The following is a 22,564-nucleotide window of genomic DNA, read 5'->3' on the forward strand; positions in this document are numbered from 1 at the left end:
AATTTTTGCTACGGTTAATGTTTGACCTGTAGCTATCTTATGCATAAGAAATGAAAATTTGCATTATTTCGTAAGAACAGTTCCATGAAAGATAAACGATTCTGTCGCAAAACAGTTTCTACAAAAGCAAACAAGCACTAGTGTACCGTGTACGGCAACTAATTTACAAGTGAATGCAAATGTCATTTTCGCTTTCTGTGGTAGAAACGTCTTATTTATGTATCTGATTTTTTATGTGGGTAATACATGTAGGTATATTTAATTCGTTTTTATAAGATTTATTATAAACCTACGAAGATGCCTTCTACTAATACTTATTATGATATTTACTTCGACCTTTTCATATTTTACGTGTCTTTCATAGGTATTTTCATGTTTTTATATTCAGTATTGTTGAATCACTGCGGCGCAGTGTTTTGTCATGAAAGTTTTGATAGCCACGTACCTACATAAAGCCATATGAAAGATCACGCCTCCAAAAAACGTGAAAAGTAAATATTACATGTATGATCTTGTTATATTTTAATAAAATCGATTCGACAAATCTTTAAATGATAATCTTTATTGTATAAGGAAATGGGTAAAAATTTTATATCACAGACTTACAAACTAAAATACCAGAACACCCATTAAAAACAACATAAATAGATAGGGCTAACAACTAAAAGATAAACGTATTGAGATAAAGACCTTTAATAAATAATTCAATAAGCGATAACGAGGTCAAGTACACAAAATATATACTAAATAACAAAATTATATTTATTTCTTTACAACCTTAATATTTCTGTGGACTATCCGTTTATGTCGGCCCACACAGCCCGCTGTACGGAACGATTTCCCGCATTCGGAACATGTAAACGGCCGTTCATCTGTATGGGATCTATTATGAACCCTTAAAATATCTAAAGAGTTGAACCTTTTCCCACATGTTTCACATTCAAATTTTCTCTCGTTAGCATGGTAGGCGTAATGTCGTCTATACTGCGCCATTATATAAAAGTTTTTGCCGCAAACCTCACAAGTCTTTTTTGGGATAGAATTGTGTATTGCCTTGTGTATAATGAGACCACTTTTGAATTTAAATCTCTTTTGACATATATCACAAGAATAAGTCTTCTCCTTGGAATGTACGTCGAGGTGGCTGAGAAGGTTCCTCGTGTGTTTCCCGCAGATTTCACACACTTTCCAATAGTCGTATCTCATTTTTGCCACTTTCCGCTTTTTCCTAACCTTCTTTTCCGATTTAATTGGTTGATTTGTTTTCGAGGATTCGTCTGGCATATCATCGTAATTTATATCTACATCAAAATCTTGGGATCCCCCGTTATCGTGGTGTTTAAACTCATTATTAATATCAGTTTGTACTTCAATTTTAATGTTGCTATTACTTCTAAGTTCTCGATCCGCCTCTTGACATTTCCGTCTAAATTTGTACGCGTTTTCTAATTCTTTGACACAGTCTAGGCATATTTGTGCTGGCAAAGAGTCTGATTGATCTACCTACGACAAGTAGATTAATCGATTACCTATAGTTAGCTATAATATTTATTACTTACAAAAATATTTTATATTATATGTTAAAATTATCAATGTACAAGTAAAGATGTCAAAGCAATTCAATTCCCATTTGGAATTTTTTTATTTTTTTTACTCTGGTAACTGTTGATTTCCGCCACTTGACACTCAAGATCTCGAAAGCTAGGCGGTGTGTAGAACACAGCTCTTTAACAATAGATTCCTTCTGCTAACAATGCTGTATACGGGATACACCGTGAAGCCAAAAATACTTTATACTATTTACTCAAATTATCATCTAAGTAAATAAAATTAATTAATATTTAATTATTACGACAGTTATATATACTCGTATATGTTGAAACAAAATATTTTGTAACAAAAATTTCCAATTTTGATTTTAGCTCAAAGCCCTAAGTGCTATCTATTTTTTTAGCTTGACGCTGTTTCCTCACAACCTACTCTAGTTGCCCGCTTTCCGCCTGAACGGAGATATCGCATATTACTAAAAATAAAATAAAAAATTACCTCAACACCACAAATAACTCTCAATTTATGTGCCAAATCGAACCCACTATCATCCACTTGCTCATATATACCAACACAGCCGTGTTCACTAGAACACGATCTACAAACATTAGTTACTACTTCTAACTTAGGCTTAACTAGCGACAATCTTTGTTTTAGATCAAATAACTTCATATCATCTTCTACGTCGTCGATGACGTCATTAAAATTATCGTTTTGCTCTTTCAGCGTTTCGTTTTCATGTATTTCTGTATATTTGGCCATTGCGTCGTAATACGGCCATTTTTCACTGAGTATACCTTTGTTAGCGAATTTTTGTTTCCACTAAAAAAGAAATGTTAATATTTATTACAAAAGGAAATTCAATTAACTAAATTATTTACAATTAAAATGAATTTATTTATAAATCATAGTGAAAATTAGGCTTTCGTAATGCTGTGGTATATTGACTAAATGTAAACGTCGTGTGTTAAATATTTCAATTATTTTAATTTTTTCGCTGTGGTAGACGAAGCGCGGCGGTGAGTTCCGCCACTCAACACGCAACGACTCAAAGAAGGTTTCAATACTATGTTGCATCTGACTACCCTACTTACATCCGGGATACAGCATGAACCTATAATAAATAAATAAATAATTACCCTAAAAGTTTTAATTAAAAATGTCCAAATCTCAGGTAGTTCTAACAAACTATGGTCCACTGGTATTCCTAGAGTTCTCAGTCTCTTTTCAATATCTCTGCAAGAAAATATGTGTTAAAAAACTTATTAAGAGGAGGCCGTTAGTACGTCTGGCTGTATTTCTTTTATTTTCAATTCCTCGCTCCGGTAACAAGATAAAACGTGGTGTAGAATTTCGCAACTCAACACACGATATCTTTAAAATTAACCTGTGCGTGGAGAACAGTGTTTTAACACGTGGTTGCTTCTACGTACCCTGCTATATGTACCGTGGATAAATAAATAAATATGTTACAAACATCAAAATAATAAATAGTAATACACACACAATAAATATAAAAAAGTGTTATATTACCGCCATGCATCGTTTACTTCTTTTGTGGACAATCTAAATAAATGATCTAAATCGGATCTAGCTTTTATTAAATTCAATACCCATTCCTCTTGCCCTAAAACAAAATGTGTAATCATATATTTATAATTTATTAAATACATCAATATTACTATTGATAAAAAAAGCCCATAAATACAACAAAGAAACTTACATCCTACTAAAGGGTTGAGGCTAAGACCACCTTCTCCAAAATACACTTCTAACAGATCCCAGTATACCCACGACTTGTTATTCGTGGCTTTTGCTTTTTGATACTCCTGAAATTGTACAACCGCTATATAGTGCGTCCTGTGCACAATAATATTATAAATTACAAGCGTGCGACTCTAGACACTACAGATTGGGGGTTCGATTCCATTCGACGCAATGAAATATTTAATATTTTCGTATTCGAGAATACGAAAATATTAAATATTTCATTCTGTGGTAAAAAAACAATCGCGCCGGCCTTGAATCCCACCACTCCACACGCAATGCCTATAGAATTCGGCGGGAAGTGAGAAATGGAAGTGGGTTACAGGATTGTCTAACACTAGGATCCCAGGTTCTCTTTGCCTACCCTGCTATGTGCAGGATACAGTGTGAAGCTAAAAAAAATCTAAACTGTACATACCCTATAAGTTGCTGACCATTTTCGACAAAGCTCTCTTGCACTTAGTGTTTTAGGAAAACCATATTCTTCTACCATGATTGATCGTAGATCGCTACAAATATATTTATAAAAATAAAAATAAAAATAACTAACACTAACAAAAAAGCTTAACAGAGTAGGCAGAAAGAACCTAGTATTGATAACAATAACTTTCGTTCGTTTACCACCTATATATAATTTCGGAACGGAATTTTATATAGGTGGTTTTAATTTTTTAAGTGCCTGAACTCAACGCCACGTTGATCTCCTTTCCAATGTGATGAAATAAAAGTAACCGTTTTCTCCAAAGGGGAATCGAATCCATAATCACAGCCATGTTTACAGTCAGACACTGTGTGGCTGCACCACAACGGCCTCTGTTATATTAAATTGCAATTATTACTGTTTGACATTTTGATATTATTAATAAAAATAATTAAACAGCTCACCTCCACGCCCATTTCCTATCTCTAAATAACCAGTCATTTTGCAGTCGGATTTGTATGAATGACTCAGTTATGTCTTTGGACCCTGAAAATATGTTAACCTTAGAAACGAAGATCTAAAATGTTTAATAAAATATAAATTGGTATAAAGACCTTCCTATTATGTCAATTATATCAATATTAAACACAAACACAACGTCGTCGTCGGTATGATGCTACATAGAAAGTGTCAGTATAATATGCAAAACAGAGTGAGCCACTGAGCTAACCAAAATCGATTCCAAATTTTTGGTCAGTTCTTTAAATCGAAATCTAAAAGCGAATCGCATACACTGTAAGAAAAATGAAACCTACATACATTGAAACTCATCTAGTGTATCGTTATCCATAGCTTTCCCGCGAGGTCTGTGTTTTTCCCTCCAATGTATCTTAGCTATGCTCCGCGCTGATAACGTCCCTAATCTTTCTAGGTATTCGGGCTCGTACTTTATTAAATAACCCATCATTGGCTTATATAACACCCAGTCTTCAGGACATAGTGATTTTCTTAAAATTAAACGGTGCTTTCTCTGGTAATCAAAAATATAATAATAATAATTAGGGCTTGAGGCCAGTCGTGGCGCAGGATTACGAAGTGTGACTGTAAAATCGTCTTGTTCTGGGTTCGATCCCCCTCCCCCATCCATCGAGGAAATGAAATATTTATTTAAAATTAAACTTCATTTTCCTCACTCTGGTCAAAAAGTAAAGCTCGGCGTTGAGTTCCGCCACTCAATACTGAAAGCCTACAGAATTTGGTCAATAGTGGGGAATGGAGGGTCTGAGTAAGTGTTTTAATGGCAATGGAGTGTCTTAAAAATAGGTTTCCTTACATTAAAAGTTGTCTTTATATACTGCCATAGTCCTTTTAAATCTTGTATGCAGCATTCTAAAGGCAAATCTTGACATCTTAATGCAGTTTCAACAGTTCTGAAAAAGTAAAATTCGATTTTTAATAATATAACATAATTATCTATACATAATTGTAATCACATTGTAACTGATCACTGTCTGAATGTGGAATCTATATAAGAAACTTTATTATTGTAGGCATTTTTCAATGCAACAGAACCTAAAACTATTACTTTAATTGTTTTCTGTGTGTATACTTTACATTTAGTTGTTGTATGTTGTTTTTAATCAATCAATTCATAAAAACAAATATATATAAATATAAAGTCTTAAAACAAAATTGCTACAAAATAACTGTTTCATTAAATTGACTAAAACTTTAGTTTTACATGTGGTTAGGTTTCAATGATACAGTCTTTGAAATTATAATGTTATTCAAACCCTCAAAGTTAATACAGATTAGTAAATAAATAACTGTGTAGTTAAAGTGTGCAAAGCCACAAGCAGGTCACTAGTTATTAGATAAAATAAAAGTATGATAACCATTTTGTTACATTAATCAAAACCTAACTTGTGTTTGATTATTTTTTATCAGTAAAATTCAATGTTATAATAATATTTACTATCATAAGGTTGGGGTTATTAGGAATTGATATTAAAGTTAGTAAATAGAAAAAAATCATGCCATTTTGGAGCAACAGGACTTGTTGACTATAAGCCTGATGGTTGTGGGTTAGACCATCATTTAGGGTGTCCCACGTTGGAAAATAAAAATTACTGATGATTTTGAAATTTGCCAATCGTGGCGTATCCAGGCAAAAAAGAGAATCTTAAAACAGGGTTGTCTTTGTCTAAGCTATTAAATGTAAAATAACATAAAGCATTAAGATAAAAAAAAATTATAACACATTCTTTAAATTACTTACCGCCACATATTATAAAAATCAAGTTTTACTTCTCTAGCTTCAGTTAAACATATTAATAATTTTAATCTCCATTCATTATTCCCTAAAACATATACATAAAATGACATATATTATATAGGTGAAGCTGAATTATACAAAACTCAATAAAAAAATCTCTTCTAATATGTGCTAATCTAAGGAACAATTTAAAAATAATTTTCATATTGTTTCCACTTATTGAAGCAATCTCTAACAGCATATAGGCCATATAACAAGGCAGCTATTAAGCAGGTAAAATTTTTTAAAGTAAAAATTGACTGTAGACATTGGTAAGTACTTACATGATTCATATTTATCCAATTCTTCTGCTTTACCAAAATATTTGTCAAATAATCGATAATATTTCCAACTTGTATTTTTTGTTTTCTTAGCTGCTCTGTATGACTATAAAAAACAATACAATGTAAGAATGACTTTAATGTTTTGAAAACATATAACATTTGAAAGTAGTATATAGACACTTTTCTGTTTGGAAACCATCCTTGCCCTGAGTTCTGAACCATATGTTTTTATTAAGCAACATTGAAATGATGGGAAGATTTTCATAAATATTCTTTTCTCAAATATAATTGCAAAGAACAATCATTCGAGAGACAATGCTATTCATAAAAAAAATTGTCATATTTTCTATACTTAGTGTGAATAACATTTAAAAATTTTAAAAATAATAGATAAATTATTTTTCTTGTCATTAGTTTGTAATATTAATGTTAACAAGAAATTTTCTTTTTAAATATACCACTAACATCATATGTATAAGACCACTTCTTCCTTAAATGTTGTGTAGTTACTTCCTCAGGAAAACCATTTTCCAACAGGATTTTGAGAAATTCACTAAAATTAAACATAGTTATATAATTTATTAATCTTTGCGAATTCTCGGATAAAATAAGAATTAAGAATATCATCGAATATTATAGCTCTTACCTCCATGGTTGCTTCTTTTTTTTAAATAACCAATTGTTTTGGAGACGTAATTCAAAAAACTTTTTCGTTAACTCTGAAGTCCCTATAAAAAATATTCTTATGTGAAAGTAACCAAGTGCTAATCATTAATTTATAAATAAGCTTTTGTTTTTACTTACACACAAATAAGTTTTCATCCATTTTTCTTAGATATTTTGATAATTATACAACTATGTTTACACAATGATATTTAAATATTAACCACTTTATTTAACATTATTTCCATAAAGATATTATTTGTACATTTTATAGTTCAATTCAGTTTTATATTATATCAAAATTGAAAATATGAGAAATGACATTTTCATGTTGATTGTTGACATGTTACTTATAAGATAAAATGTCAACAATGACAAGTGTCAATTTACTACTAATTATATGAGTAAATTTGTTCAAAAATGAAAAAGAATGAAATGAAAAAAAAACGTAGTAATATTAACATTATTAACTATAAATAAGTAAGCCATAAATAAGATTTATATATACTTTATTGCAGTTTAAAATAACATATAAGTAATACAAAATTGAAAGATTCGTTAACAATGGTAGGTTTATAAATGTTTATTTCATCCTACTGCTTGAAAACCATTTGAAATATCACTATGTATTAACTATCTTTAATAATCAAATATATATATAGTCGAATTTTCTAGTTTGAATTATACATAAATAAACTTAAGTTATCTACATAAAATATGTCAAAAGTATGTTTATTGTCATCTGTCGTATATTTTATAAAGTACTTCATTTTCACGTGGTTTTTGAATTTTCGGCATGGATTTCGTGATCTTTTATTCGTAATATTAATTATTGAGATAATGCATCGACTTTTATCTGCAAAAAACTTTTATCAAAATAATTTTCATAGTGTTGTAGGTGGTGGGACCGTTTCACTTAAGAATATATCTCTTACTCATATAAAATGTTCATTTTGTCGCAAAGCTCTATTAAACTCACCAACTATAGGTAAATATACTTTTAATTATTGATTCAAATATTCAAAATATTAAGAAGCTCTTCACATTTTGATATTTATATATATAAACATAACCTTTTTAAATACGTTGCGTAATATTTTAATATCGTTTTAGAAAATTTGTTTCACGCAAGGCATCAATCTACGAGAACGGCTAATGCCTTAAAATCTTTGAAGAAGAAAAATAAACACAAAAATCCAAAAAAATATGGTGAACTTTTACAAGGTAGGATTTGTTGACAAATATTTAGTGTTTACACTTTGTGTTATATTTATATAAATTTCATATTTATAATTACAGTAAATGAAAGTAGTATGACGGAACTGAAGATATCTATTAACAAACTAAATGCATCTCAGCTATCAAAACTTGCTTCTAGTCCAGTTTCTCTGGGTCAACTGCACCAATTGACCACAACATCAGCAAAAAAAGTTAACAATATTGAAGTTGATAAAGAACTACTTCAAAGCATCAAAAATAAAATTTTGAAAAAAGAAAATTCAGAAATTAAATTAGAAGATGATAAATGTGCTCTTATATTTACGCACCACAAAATATCTTCTGTAGAGCAGCACTTTAAGACTAAAAAGTATATAGACATGGTAAAAGACAGCTATTACAATTTTAGGAAAACTACTATATATGACCAAAGACTGCAAGACCTTAGATATGCTATAAATGAAGGGGTGAACCAAGAGATTGACATAAATACTGACTTTAAACATACTAAAAATTCTTTTGACACTAACAATGTATCAAAAAGTCCTCATGCTATATTCAGACAGTTGTTTATTGAAAATCAATTAGATAGCTATGATCAGGAGCTGATGAGTCATATAACAAATTTACAGTAAGTTATTCTCTTATGTATGCATTTATTTATTACATAGGTATCTATGAACAGCACATACAAAAAACAAATACTGCTTTCTCCAGAAACAACAATGTTAACTAGAAAATATATAGTTTATGAAAAAAGCATTTAATGAAATATAATAGTATTAGAATAAAATATACAGTACCTACTTACAACCTAGTTTAAGTTAATGAATTTAAACAATATCTTATAAATATATTAACATTATGATTTGTGATCAATTTGTTAAAAGACAAGTAATTTAAGATTGTTACCACAGTAAATAAATTAAAAAAAGGTATTATAATTTACATGCTGACACTGTTTCTGTACCACAATGGTCTCATTTGTACTAGTGTATTGATAAATTTTCTTTACATATTACAGAAGTGGAGGTTTGCCACAATCTGCAATGGAAGATATTTGTGAAGATGGTTACAGTCAGGAACTTGGAGAGGTTAAAGATGATTTTCACAATGAAGCTGTTAATGTCAAAGCTTTAAAAGTTAAAAAAGCGTAAGGCTATAATTATATAATTACTAATGCTAACTTATATTATAGTAAAATAATATAAGATATTTGCATAATTTGGAACATACATTCATTCTCATAAGAATTACTCTTATGTTTGTGATTCTAAATCTAATGAGATTATGTGTAGCATTTTGAAATGGTATTTTTTTTTTAATTTTGTGGATTCAATTCCCACTTGGAGTAAAGAATTATTTAAAATGTTTATTTCTTCATTCTGTTAAAAAAGACATTGCGGAACTCAGTTTCGTCATACAACACTCAATGCGTCGAGAATCCGGCGGAAATAGAGAACGGAGTTTCTTAACACTAGGTGTCTCTGCCATATACAGGATAGATTGTAGCTGAAAAACAAATAAAAAAATATTTTTTTTTAGTCAACAAGCCATAAAACAGAAAAAGAAGAAACAACGCGAGAAACGCCGCGCTGCACAAGAGGCTAACATGAAGCAGGATATCAAGGAAATGGAGCAACGCGGCAAAGAAGAAACACTGCAAAAATTACTAACTTCACACTTACAACTTCTGTGTTCTTTGGACATGATTGCTGAGGTACATATAAATATTAATATTATAGCTTTACTCTGTATCCCGCATAGAAGGCAAATTGCATAACCTAGTGTTAAAACACTATTCTTCTCTTTCCTTTAAATTTTTAAGATATTATGTGTTAAGTGATGATGCTGCTGGGCCACGACAATGTCAATCTTATTTTATATGATTTATTTTGTAAATAAATTATGGAATTATATCTTTATTCAAATTGAAATTGTTATTTTTATTCTTTAAATTATTATGGTTTAGATGGTTCAGACATTCCTTCAAGATAAACTATTAAGAAAGTAACACAGCATTGATAAACTTTGTTGTTGTTGACCTCGATTCTAAATACACTATCTAAAAGTTAGTGCTCTAGATTTGTAACTAATGTACTACTAAAGTTATTTGTACCTTACTTATTTAATAATATACTTGTTATGGCGCAGTGACACAGTGTCTGAATGTATATGCAACTGTTATGGATTCAATTCCTACATTTTTACATGTATTCTATAATTGTGTATAGTTATCTTTTTTACCTGTAAATTGTCTTTGTGTGTTTTCACACCCTCAAACGCCATATATCAAGAAATTAATCAATCAATTCCTACATTGTGGAATATTTTCACTTCCCCACCCTGAACAAAGCTCAGCTTTGTGTTTCACCACCCGCAATCTTGAAAATTGGATAAAACATAGGGAACCTGGTCTCTTAGCACTAACTACGACTGCCCTGGTATAAGCGAGTATGTTAAAAAACTAGTATTTTATGTGACATTACTGAAGTTATTGAATAATTCTGATAGTTAAAGTAAATAAAACAGCTTTACGCTATATCCCGCACACAGCAGTGTAGGCAGAGGGAATCTAGTCTTAGGACACTCTGTTCCTCACTTTCCGCCGAATTCTGGTGGCATTGCTTGTTGAGTGGCGGGAATCAACGCCGCCCTTTTCCCCGATACTGGAGCGAAGAAATGGAAATATAAATTTAAATAAATGTGTAATTTCCTCGAATGGGGATTGAACTCACAATCTAATAAAATACTAATAGATGTTTTTTTTTTATTTGCAGGGTCGGCAAGTGCTACAGTATTATAGGCAGAGAAGTGCTAGATCTTCAGAGAGCCCTAAAGTTACCAATGTCAATGTTTACAACACTCTGTTACATGGATATGCGTCAAAGGTATATTATTTATTTTATGTCTAAAATATTTATTGTTCATAATATTTCAAATCTTTGATATTATTTTTGAATTTAACACCATGGTTGTTGGTTTGATTCCTTTTTGGATACTACAAGGTGCTGTGTTGACTTCCGTTACATATATTATATTTTTTTAAATAAACTCCATTTTATAATTTACCTTAGGAATGATATTATTTTCGTTTTTTACAGGGTCAATTAGAAAACGCCAAAGAGTTATTATCAATTATGTATGAGGATAAAATAGAACCAAATGCGCAAACATTTGCCGCCATATTTGAATGTATAGAGAGATCAAACTTGCTTGACAAAAATAGTATTCTAGATTACTATAGTAAACAAATGGAGGAGAAGGTAATAATATGGTTATTTATTATCCTTAAGTTATTATTACTAACTTCTTACTACTTTATTTACATTTTATTTTTGTTTATTGTTTTTAAAATATTCAGTTATTATGAAACACTGTTTCTAAATAAAATAATTAATATTCCAATACTGGAATTCAAAGTTAAAGTCAAAAGATGATTATGGATTCCATCTTTTTTTTTATACTTTGGAGGAATAAATTATAATCAATTCCCACTCTGGCAAGACGAAATTGTTTTTACAATGCTACTACATTATTAGTTAAACTTAATATACATATCACATCATTGAAATTAAAATAACCACTCCATTTTCCAACTTCCTATAATCTGACCAAAAACTGCTGTTTAAAGCAAACAATTTTCTTGAACCAACTGTTCCTTGTGTGGGAAAAAATCTGAAACTTCTCATTTAAATAAGCAAATTTTCATTCAAATAATATCATTCAAATTTATTCCTCATTTAAATAATATATTAATATATACAATATTTTTTCAGGGTATAATGTTAAATGATTTATTAGACAAAAGCAATTTTTTATATGATCAACGTGAGACAGTCCTAAAGGCAATCAAAAAACTAGACCCCCACTTCGAACCCAAATACACACTACCTCTGCTAGATTACATATGTCCATTATTAGATAAACTTAAATTAGAAAATATCGAAAATAGAAAAGGATTGCTCAAGTCACCAGCGGAAGGTCTTTTAGTATTTGATGAATTAAAGGCAAAAGGTGTCAAGCAGTTGGAAATGGAAATGGCGGGAGAGATCGAAGTGGAAAATATTTCAGTTAAAGATGAAGAATCGGAAACTGTGCAATTATTTGTATGTTTTTGTTTTATTATTATCTATATATATAAAATCGAAAGGTCACTCACTCATCACGAAATCTCAGAAACTACATGTGCTAGGAATCTCAAATTTTGCATAGCAGTTATTTATAGGACGTAGGTGCTCGCTAAGACGGGAATTTGCAATATTCGACTCCTAAGGGGTTGATTTTGGGGTCGAAAGTTTGTATGAAACTTCGTTACTACAAGTGCTAGGAGTCTCAAATTTTGCATAGACGTCACTAGGACGTAGTCATGGAGACAGAAATTAATAATAACATAGTTCACGTGGGTGAAACCGCGAGCGGGCCGCTAGTTAAGGATAAGCTTGAGGGATTGCATTGATCAGCTGAGACTGAGACTTGAGAAAGTCCCAAGTCATACAACTCCATACAATGGCGACTGTTATTTGTCGTATTGAAAAATAAAGATAAACAATTGAAAACTTTGGTATTCTTTTTATAATTAATTTTATTTTATGAACTTAAACAATAATTTTCTGAGTGTTTATAAAATAAGCTTTATCAATTTAGCAAGAGTACAATACACTCAATGAGTTGTGGTCACACTGAATATCTGAATAATCAAAAGTAAGAAAAATCCTAAAATCAAATTTACAGCTAATTTCAAAAGGGCCACAATTTGTCGAACGTACTGTAAAATATTCAATCGTAATGTTTATTTCAGAGAGAAAAACTACACACAGTAGAAAATGAATGGCGAATCACGATCAGGGAAGCTTTAGAGAGAAACATGAGTACATTGAAATCTAGAAGTAATGCATCTCATTTCGCCATCACGCTATACCCGTACCTGAAAGTTTTACAGGTTTGTTTTACACAAGAAATTTTATCAGCTTCACACTGTATCCCGCTCACAGCAGGGTAGGCAGAGATAGTATGAACACACTCCGTTGCCCACTTTCGGCCGATTTATATAGGCATGTTAAGTGGCGAAACTCAACGCGGCGCTTTGTCTCGACACCAGAGCGAAGAAAATAAAATATAAATGTAAATTAATATTTCATTTCCACGATTGGGCATCGAACCCCCAACCAGTCGTGTTTACAGGCATACTTTGTACCCCTGCGCCACTACTGGCCTAAAGAATCAAGCACACAAGAAATTTTATCAGAATAATAACTTTGTTTTTCACTGCATTATACTATATTAGTGCATTTTTTAAACAGAGCCAAAGATATTTCTTTGGCAATTAATTTAATTACTTTCCACAGACAGAAGACTATGTAAATTTAATGATGAGTGAGATTAGTAAGCTAGTGGACGGCAGCGACACATACAGTCCCACGTTAAAAATGTTGCAGAGAGACCTTGGTACTCAAGTGTATAATAAGTAAGATTTTTTTTATTATTTGTATTAAAAAAATCTTTTCTATTTTAAATCCGCAGTCTGTTGCAAGACTAAGATATTTATTATATGCTGGTTAGGTGACGTCTCTCTAGACGTCTAGGTCTCAGTTTGTCTTTCCTTTTTAAAGTGTAGCCTTCCTTTTTATCCCTTTAGTCATGAAGGTTTCAAAAGATCATTTCTTAAAAAAAATATTTTAATTAATTTTATTATATCCATATAGATGTTTTCAAATTTATTGATGGAAAATGACTAATCAATTTAATTTTTATTGTTTAGATATCAAATAGAGCAATACAAGAAAAATGGGATTCTAAATAAAATTGAGCAAATATACGAGAAGTATTGTAAGTGGTACTTAGAGAGACATTCGTTGGACGGCACCAACACACCATATAATAGCAGACAGGCGTGGCAGTTGATCGTACATCAAAACAGGGAAGGAGCTAGCTTAGTGAGTTAATAGTATTAAAATTATAATATATTTGGCGATGGTTAGGGATTTGATTTCTATTTTTATTTATTTATTTATATTTAAATTATTTTCATTTTCCCATTCTGATGAGACAAAGCGCGACGTAGAGTTCCTCAACATGCAGTTATGTGAATATTAGGCAAAAAGTTCCATTCTTCATTTTTTACCATTTTACCAATATTTTACCATTATAAAATATTTATTAAATATAGCTGCAGTTAATAAACTTAAAAACCTTTTTGATTTTATAATATAATGCTAATATTATGTTGTATATTAAAGAAAATTCTTTATTTTAGGATATTGAGGAAGCACCATGGCCAGTTGAAATGAGACAGAATATTGGAAAATTTCTATACAATATTATTATTAACGATGTGAAAATTGATATTAATATGTTTAAAGCAAAAGCTAAAGTGTAAGTATAATCTTCTTTTAAAGACAGTGTACAACATACAACAGTTTATATGTACATAGTATGTTTTAAAAATTGAATGTAATATTTTCATAAGTTCTATAAGTTACATTAGCCACAAAAGAAACTAATTATAATTCTAATTTAAGAATGACCTATTTGATTAATGTAGAATGTGAATTCTGCGCACAATTACTAATGGAGAACATTCTGTCATGATCTTTACAACAAGCATTCCAGCTTCTTCCTTTAAACCTACTATTATATTAAAGCTAAATTATATAAAATATTTACATTTATTATATAAAGTGTAGCCTATGTGTTATTCTGATGTACAAGCTCTATCTTCAGTAAGAAGCTGCCAGCGGTCTACAAGGTGCACCGCCCGTGGGGTCGCCTCGTCCGGCTGGAGCTGAAGCCGCACCCCACGCTGAGTCGGCTGTGCGGCGCCGCGTCGCGCCCCACGCTGCGGCTGCGTGCCGCACTCGCGCCCATGCGCGCTCCTCCCGCGCCTTGGCGCGCGCCCGACCGCGGCGCCTATCTGCTCACGGACACGCCTCTAGTGAGGTATATAAATACATACAGAATGTTCTTTGTCATCACCACTTTTAATGAAACCATAGTTTCAACTATTATATAAAAGCCTAATACAATTAAAACTAAAAGAGATTTTTCCAAAAATTAAAGTGTTTTTTTTTTTTCAAACAAAATCAATAATAAAATAAAACCCATTTGTTAAGAATGACACAAACAAACAAACCTATTAAAGCAACAACATCACACACACCTCATTCATGAAATCGGATCGTAGGTATTGTCGGTGAAGTTGAACGTTGTTTAAGTTTATTATAGAAATTAGGTAATTTCATGTAAAATATAACGAGGGATATCCCTTTCGCGTTCTGGTATATATTGTAAATGAAATATTTATTTAAATTTATATTTCCATTTTTTCGGTTTGATGTTAAGGCGAAGGGTGGCGTTCAGTTCCGCTATTCAACACGCAATGCGGAAAGTGGGGAACGGAGTGTCTTAACGCTAGGGTCCCTCGGCCTACCCTGCTGTGTGCGGGATACACCGTGAAGCTGATTTGATTTTAATTTAGTTTTTAATTAAATTTTTGTTTGAATTATTTCACTCTATCAACTTTAAAATACTTTTCCTTCGCCCATGAATTTATATAGCACATGACAGACAGAGAGAAAGTAGGGACTAGTAGGGACTCCATTATTAGGCTTCATCATCAACTCAAATGAATTCTAAAAGAAGCTGATTTAAATATCCTGACATAATGCTCGAAGGACTACCGTTAGACTATAATCTATTCTGCAACATGCAATTTATGCATTATGTGGGATCTCTACAATACTTTTAAAATTAAACCAAATATTTTTCGAAATATTCATCTTCCATCAAATGATACTGTGGCATTGCAACGCAGCTATAATTTAATATACACACATACATTTTTACAATATGAGGCAATGAATTTATGTTTTAATTTATTTCTCTCAGGATGCAATTTTACGTGATGAGTCAGATGCAACGTCTAAATGAAGCTCCTCCAGGTGCTCTTTATCCAGTGCTGGACAGTCTTAACCAGCTCGGTGAACTGCCGTGGGTCATTAATCAACCCATATTGGACTTACAAATTAAAATATTCAGGTATAATATGTTTATGTTAGTTTGTTCATAAAATAGCTTTAACATAGTCACAAAAAGATTATTTTCAATTTAAACTATTTATAAACAGAGTTTTTTTGTCAACACCACTTTTAATGAAACCACAGTTTTAACTACTCTATAAAAGCCTAATACAATTTTTTTCCCAAAAATGAAAAAAAAATATTTTTTAAACAAAATAAATAATAAAATTTGTTAAAGACGACGCATGCAGACATAAACCTATCAAAGGGACACCGCCGCACACGCCTCATTCCGAAATCGAGTCGTAGGTATTGGTGGCAAAGATTAAAGTTGTTGTACCTTTAGTAGTATTTTTGTATTAGTATGTGTTTACGTTATTGATATCTATGCGTAACTGCGTCACATAAAATACAGGGATAAACATCGTGAAATGAAAAAAAACTGCTACAACTAAACTGTTGAAGTATCTTGATTAATTTCCTTAAATATGGGTTTGAAGTATTTTGCCCTTATTGCTGTTCCCGCAATAGGAGCGCTGACGCTTCCAATCTGTATATAGGACTATATATCACTACAAACAAAACTATATATCACTACAAACAAAACTATATTTTTTAGGTCAGGAGGAGACAAGAAACTCGTAATACCTCCGCCAGCATCCTCGCTAGACACAACGCAGTTTAACGCTACCAGTACCGTTAGCGGCACAAACGCAAGGGATGCGATGCGACGTCGCGCCGCGTTTAACCGCGCGCGTGCTGATATGCACTCGCTGTGGTGTGACGCCCTGTATAAACTGTCGTTGGCTAATCATTACAGGTCATTTTTATTTATCAATTAGTATTATATAAGCTTAATATTATTTAGTAGCTTTATGTATATAATATAAGGAAATGACAACAATAATATTATATATAATTAAAATTATATATAAAAAAATATATATAGATTATATATAAAAATTATATATAGATTATATATAAAAATTATATATAGATTATATGTAATTAAAATTATAAAAAATATTAAATTTTGCATATAAGCTTAAATTTTCCGATGAACTAATTTTAATATGAAAATACAACTATCTATTACGGCAATTAGCAAATTTGTCGGTCTAAATACTTTAAATTGACATAACTTTTTTATTAATGAACCGATTGTAATAAAATAAATATGTTTTCGGAAGTTTACCAGAATCCATTAGTGAAAACCGCATCTAAATCGGTTAAGTCGATTCTGAGATTAGCGATAACAAACGCACAGACAAACGGACAAACAGACAAAAATTTTAAAAATCATTGTTTTGGGTTCTATTAGGTTAATAAAAGTTCCCAATAACATTTTTTTTAAATATCTTCCAAGTACAGACACTGACCGTCTTACGATTTTATTATAAGTATAGAGTATAGATAACATTTAACATATACTTGCTTATAACAATAGATCCCAGTCGGCGGAATTAATTATTTTGATTTTCTCAATCTGGTAACAAGACTTAGTTAAGTTTGCAAGGAAAATGGAGTGTCTCAACACTAGGGTCCCTCTGCGTACCCTGCTATATTCCGGATATTATTTAATATTTACTTACAGAGAGCGCATATTCTGGTTGCCCCACAACATGGACTTCCGCGGGCGAGTGTACGCAGTGGGGCCGCACGTGTCAGTTTTGGGCGCAGACGCTGCGCGCGCGCTGCTGTGCCTGGCGGGGCGGCGCGCGCTTGGCCCTCGTGGCCTTGACTGGCTAAAGGTGCACGTGGTAAACCTGACTGGTACTAGGAAACGGAGTACTGTGGATGAGAGGTGAGACGCTGTACCCTGTTACCATAGTGAGGGTATAAATATAATATATTTCATTGAGTGGGAATTGGGCCCACATTTATCTCGTTTATAAGCCAGAGCATACGCCATTCCATCACATGGCAAAAACCATCAAAGGCTTTTCAACTACATCAGAATAGCTTTTATAGAGTAGTCAACTGTGTTCACTTTGTATAGATACTTAGATATTGATTAAATTAGTTTTTTTTAATTTACAGATATATAGCATGTTTTATAATTATGTTTTACTTTACCATAATAAAATATTTTTTTAACAGATTGCGATATGCAAATAGTATTCTCGACAAAATCCTAGATTCGGCTGACAATCCATTAAACGGTGAAGGATGGTGGAAACTGTCCGAGGAGCCGTGGCAGACGCTCGCTTGCTGTATGGAAATTGCTAACGCTATAAGATCACCTAATCCAGAAGGTTGGTTAAAGGTTGTTTCTTTAACTTCACGGTGTATCTCGCAAAGTGGAATAAGCAAAGCGAACCTAGTGATAAAACATTCAGTTCTCTTATCTTTATCAGTTCAAAATGGAACTGAATTTTGTTATGAAATTAACTTAAATCAGCTGCACGCTGTATCCCGCACATAACAGGGTAGGCAGAGGGTGCCTAGTTGCCGAGGGAACCTAGTGTTAAGACATCCCCACATTCCGCCGAATTCTGGAGGCATTGCGTGTTGAGTGGCGAAATTCAGCGCCGCGGTTTGCCTCGACACCAGAGAGAAAAAATGAAAATATAAATGTAAATAAATATTTAATTCGTGAGAATCGAACCCACGCCCAGTCGCATTTACAGCCACGACTGGCCATGATATTGACAGAATTCCACTTTGTGAGTGCAGAGTACCAGTGCGGGTTCCCGGTGCACCAAGACGGGTCGTGCAACGGGCTGCAGCACTACGCGGCGCTGGGTGGTGACGGCGCGGGCGCAGCTGCCGTCAACCTGGCACCGCGCGCCCGCCCGCAGGACGTCTACAGCGAGGTTGCCGCGCTGGTTTGTATATCAAAGTCACTTTGTGAGTGCAGCTTTGTGGTACCATTGCGAGTTCCCTGTGCACCAGTATGGCCACGGAGTGACCACATTTCGTCGACCACGATGTATTAAGGAGCTGAGTAGGCAAAAGGGAACTAAGTGTTAAGATTCTCCATTCTTTTTTTTTTCCCTTTGAGTTCATCTGGTATCGCTTCCCCATACTTGGATTCCATACATCCACACTGCCTTAAGGATCATTTTGTAGATAAGCAACTTGTTGCCTGTATATATTTTTATATCTAATGATTATTTAATAGCGTTTTCTTTTAATGTGCTTATGCGAGGTAAGTCTCCTATCTAGGTGAAGGCCAAAATATTTGACTGAGTTACTCTGAGGCAAAGTAGTATCACCCAGTTTTACGGGTGGGCAGTTTCCTTTCCTTAACGTAAAAGTGATGTGAGTTGACATAGAGGCACTAGTCTTAATGGGCCATTTTTGGAACCAATCATCCAATTCAATCATTTATTTATTTAGATCACTTATTCTAAAGATAATATAGGTTATGTTATCTTATATAATAACATAAATACCTTTATTTAACAGGTGGAAAGTATGCGTGTACGCGATGCAGCAGCCGGTGTTCCAACAGCTGTAGTACTAGAGGGTTTTGTACGCCGCAAGGTCATCAAACAAACTGTCATGACCACCGTCTATGGTGTTACCAAGTTCGGTGCCCGTTTGCAAATTGCTAAACAATTGAATGGTAAATCAAGAAAATTTATATATTATTTGAATTTCAATCAATGCGTCTTGCTGTTCGTCTTGTATTTAGCTATACCAAAAATTTTATATACACTAAAACATCAATTATCCGAACTCATTAGGGTGTTCGAAGAATCGATTTTTTTTCTGATTATCGAATAATTAATTTAGCCATTTATTATATATACACAAGTACAATATTTTTATTATTACAATTTAGTTTTGTTTGAATAATACATTATATCATATTTTATTCCAAGCATTGTTTCCATTTGCCATATTGTCATTATATGTATTTTGAATTTGAGGTCAGTCGTGGCGTTGGGGCACAAAATGTGACGTGTGTAAACGCGACTGGTTGTGGGTTCGATCTCCACTCGAGGAAATGAAATATTTATTTAAATTTATATTTTCATTTCTTTGCTCTGTTGTAGAGACAGAGGGCGTCGTTGGATTCCTGGTTTAATTAAATTTATTTTAATTTTATATATATCAAAATTAATTATAAACAATTTGATATAATATAGACATCGAGGACTTCCCAAAGGAGCAAGTGTGGACGTGTTCTCAGTACCTCACGTCACGGACCTTTGACTCTCTACGGGAGATGTTCTCGTCCACAAAACTTATACAGGATTGGTTCACGGACTGCGCTAAGTAAGTGAAATAACTGCTTTGTTTGTATGATTCCGCAAATATTATTTGCACCATTCAAATAATTTGGCTTTTTTTTCTTGATATATTTCATCTTACTTATTGATTTTTTTGTTGTTCAATAGACCTTTTTGATTACATTAAATTTTCTCTGTCTACCCTACTATATGAACAATAAGACAAAACATGAAATTAAAAAATAAATAAATAATAATCACGTTTCCAGAGTAATATCTGGCGTGTGCGGCGAGAGCGTAGAATGGACCACACCGCTGGGCCTGCCGGTTCTACAGCCGTACTACCGGCGAGCACCCTCAAGCGCCCCCACAGCCGCGCCCGTGGACCTGCAGCAGCGGCCCTGCACCATGAAGCAGAGGAACGCCTTCCCCCCCAACTTTATACACTCGCTGGACTCATCCCACATGGCGCTCACGGCGCTGCACTGCGGCGGCGCTGGTATCGCCTTCGCCTCTGTGCATGACTGCTTCTGGACACACCCGGATTGTGTCGACGCCATGAATCAGGTACGAACGCTGATTAATTCATTAAAATTGTTGTGGCCCCGAAAAATTTTCCAATTAAAAATTGCTTTGTTGCTTGCTATGCTATATGTATAATGAATATGCTAATGAATGCTACCGGACATTACGCGCTCCGAACAGACACTGCCTTAATGTACATGTTTTAAACATAGAAATCTTAATCTTGAATTTCTTTCACTCTGTCTTTTAATGAAAATTGCATTAAAATCAGTACAATATTAATCTCATGTCATATTCTAATTCGATACCTTCCACCCCAATTTTCTGAATATTACAACGCCGAGTTATGTCTTGATACCAAATAGAGAAAATGAAAATAATTCCTTCAAGTGGAAATCGAAAATCCTCCGATTATTACATTTTTTTTTTTAGAGTTTGGCAAACTTTTGTACAATATGGCAGTCAAAATTTCTGTCACATCACTACATTTAACAATTATCTAACTGCTTGAAATTTGTTAACATTTTAGATATGCCGAGAACAATTCGTAGCGCTACACGCGCAGCCGATATTGAACGACTTATCTGAGTTTATGGTGAAACGATACAGCTACCCTGAAACGTATGTATTAATTTAATTACTACATATGCCCATAGTATAATAATGATCAAACCCAGAAATAGCAATTTCTAGGAAATCTTCATAAAATAAACGATTACTGTGGATAGTTTTTAAGAAGAGTAAAAGAAACAAAACATCATTAATGTTCATAAAACATGAACAATACACCTTTGCTTTTCCTTTAATTTAAATCTAAATTTTATATTACAGAGAACTTGAAGATGATACAACAGGCGCAACAAACAAGAAGCGTGTCAATTCTTTATTGAAGAAAGTTCCAGAAAAAGGGGATTTCGATATTAAAAACGTTCTCAAATCTGTTTACTTTTTCAGTTAAATTCTCAAATCGGTGAAATTTGGTCGCAAATGATATTGGAAAGACATTGCGTAGTTAATGGTACGCTAATAGACTGATAGCTAGTTCGAAAGTATAGGTAAGGTTGCTGATTAGAATTGATATTTAAGAAATTGGGTGCTTTTTACTCAGTATTTTTAGTAAAATAAAAGAAAAATAATGGAAAATTTAAGTGTAAAATATATACATGCACTTTTTAAAATAAACTACTATATTCTTAAGATACTTATAATTTATGGATAATTTAAAACAAACTAAAATGATTATATTCGGTTCTTTTCTGTTATTTGATTATGACACTGATTTACATTTAACAAATTTACATTGTCATTGTTATATTTGTGCACAATTAGATCCTTGGTGTAAAAAAATGTCATAATAAAAAACCAATAAGCTGCATCTATATTTAGTTTATTATTTTATGTATATACGAATAAAGGTATTTTTTGAATATTGTTCAAATGACATAGCCATTGTTCTAAAGTTCCTCGCAACAGTAGGTGTATAACTTTATATCATAATTTGAAACCAGTATAAAGAAACTACTTATTTGTTCAAATGTTAGTCTGTGATTTAGTTTAAAATAAAATGAGTTGAAATCTAAAACAACTGTTTATCATTAACTAAAATTTCCAACTCAAATGAAAGA

General features: G+C 32.5%; 2 protein-coding genes across 3 annotated transcripts; one reads left to right on the forward strand and one right to left on the reverse strand.

The window, feature by feature from the left end:
- Window positions 1–675: 675 nt before the first annotated feature.
- Window positions 676–7,448, reverse strand: LOC146539155 (uncharacterized). Of its 2 annotated transcripts, XM_085185438.1 has the most exons (14): window positions 7,139–7,448; window positions 6,981–7,062; window positions 6,800–6,887; window positions 6,335–6,437; window positions 6,015–6,096; window positions 5,070–5,166; window positions 4,556–4,766; window positions 4,201–4,282; window positions 3,734–3,824; window positions 3,272–3,377; window positions 3,082–3,175; window positions 2,688–2,784; window positions 2,047–2,370; window positions 676–1,503 (listed from the first exon to the last, which is right to left on the reverse strand). In XM_085185438.1, exons 1-14 carry the CDS (start codon window positions 7,158–7,160, stop codon window positions 763–765), a joined length of 2,220 nt encoding a protein of 739 aa, XP_085041564.1. In that variant the 5' UTR covers window positions 7,161–7,448; the 3' UTR covers window positions 676–762. The 2 variants fall into 2 exon arrangements, with proteins under 2 accessions (XP_085041564.1, XP_085041565.1); XM_085185439.1 differs by lacking the exon at window positions 6,800–6,887 and having other exon boundaries at window positions 7,139–7,338.
- A 284-nt stretch (window positions 7,449–7,732) lies between these two features.
- Window positions 7,733–22,521, forward strand: PolrMT (mitochondrial RNA polymerase). Its single transcript, XM_085185446.1, has 23 exons — window positions 7,733–7,985; window positions 8,111–8,221; window positions 8,297–8,846; window positions 9,240–9,368; window positions 9,761–9,935; window positions 10,996–11,106; window positions 11,320–11,481; window positions 11,995–12,324; window positions 13,017–13,157; window positions 13,564–13,682; window positions 13,977–14,151; window positions 14,472–14,590; window positions 14,939–15,154; window positions 16,103–16,252; window positions 16,853–17,053; window positions 17,828–18,037; window positions 18,334–18,488; window positions 18,910–19,061; window positions 19,645–19,804; window positions 20,331–20,460; window positions 20,684–20,981; window positions 21,469–21,560; window positions 21,771–22,521. The coding sequence occupies exons 1-23, from the start codon at window positions 7,838–7,840 to the stop codon at window positions 21,895–21,897; spliced, it is 4,161 nt and encodes a 1,386-aa protein (XP_085041572.1). The 5' UTR covers window positions 7,733–7,837; the 3' UTR covers window positions 21,898–22,521.
- The last annotated feature ends 43 nt before the right edge of the window (window positions 22,522–22,564 follow it).

This window comes from Heliconius melpomene, chromosome 5 (assembly GCF_056956725.1).
Source record: "Heliconius melpomene rosina isolate 202511_hmr_F chromosome 5, ASM5695672v1, whole genome shotgun sequence".
NCBI lineage: Eukaryota > Metazoa > Arthropoda > Insecta > Lepidoptera > Nymphalidae > Heliconius > Heliconius melpomene.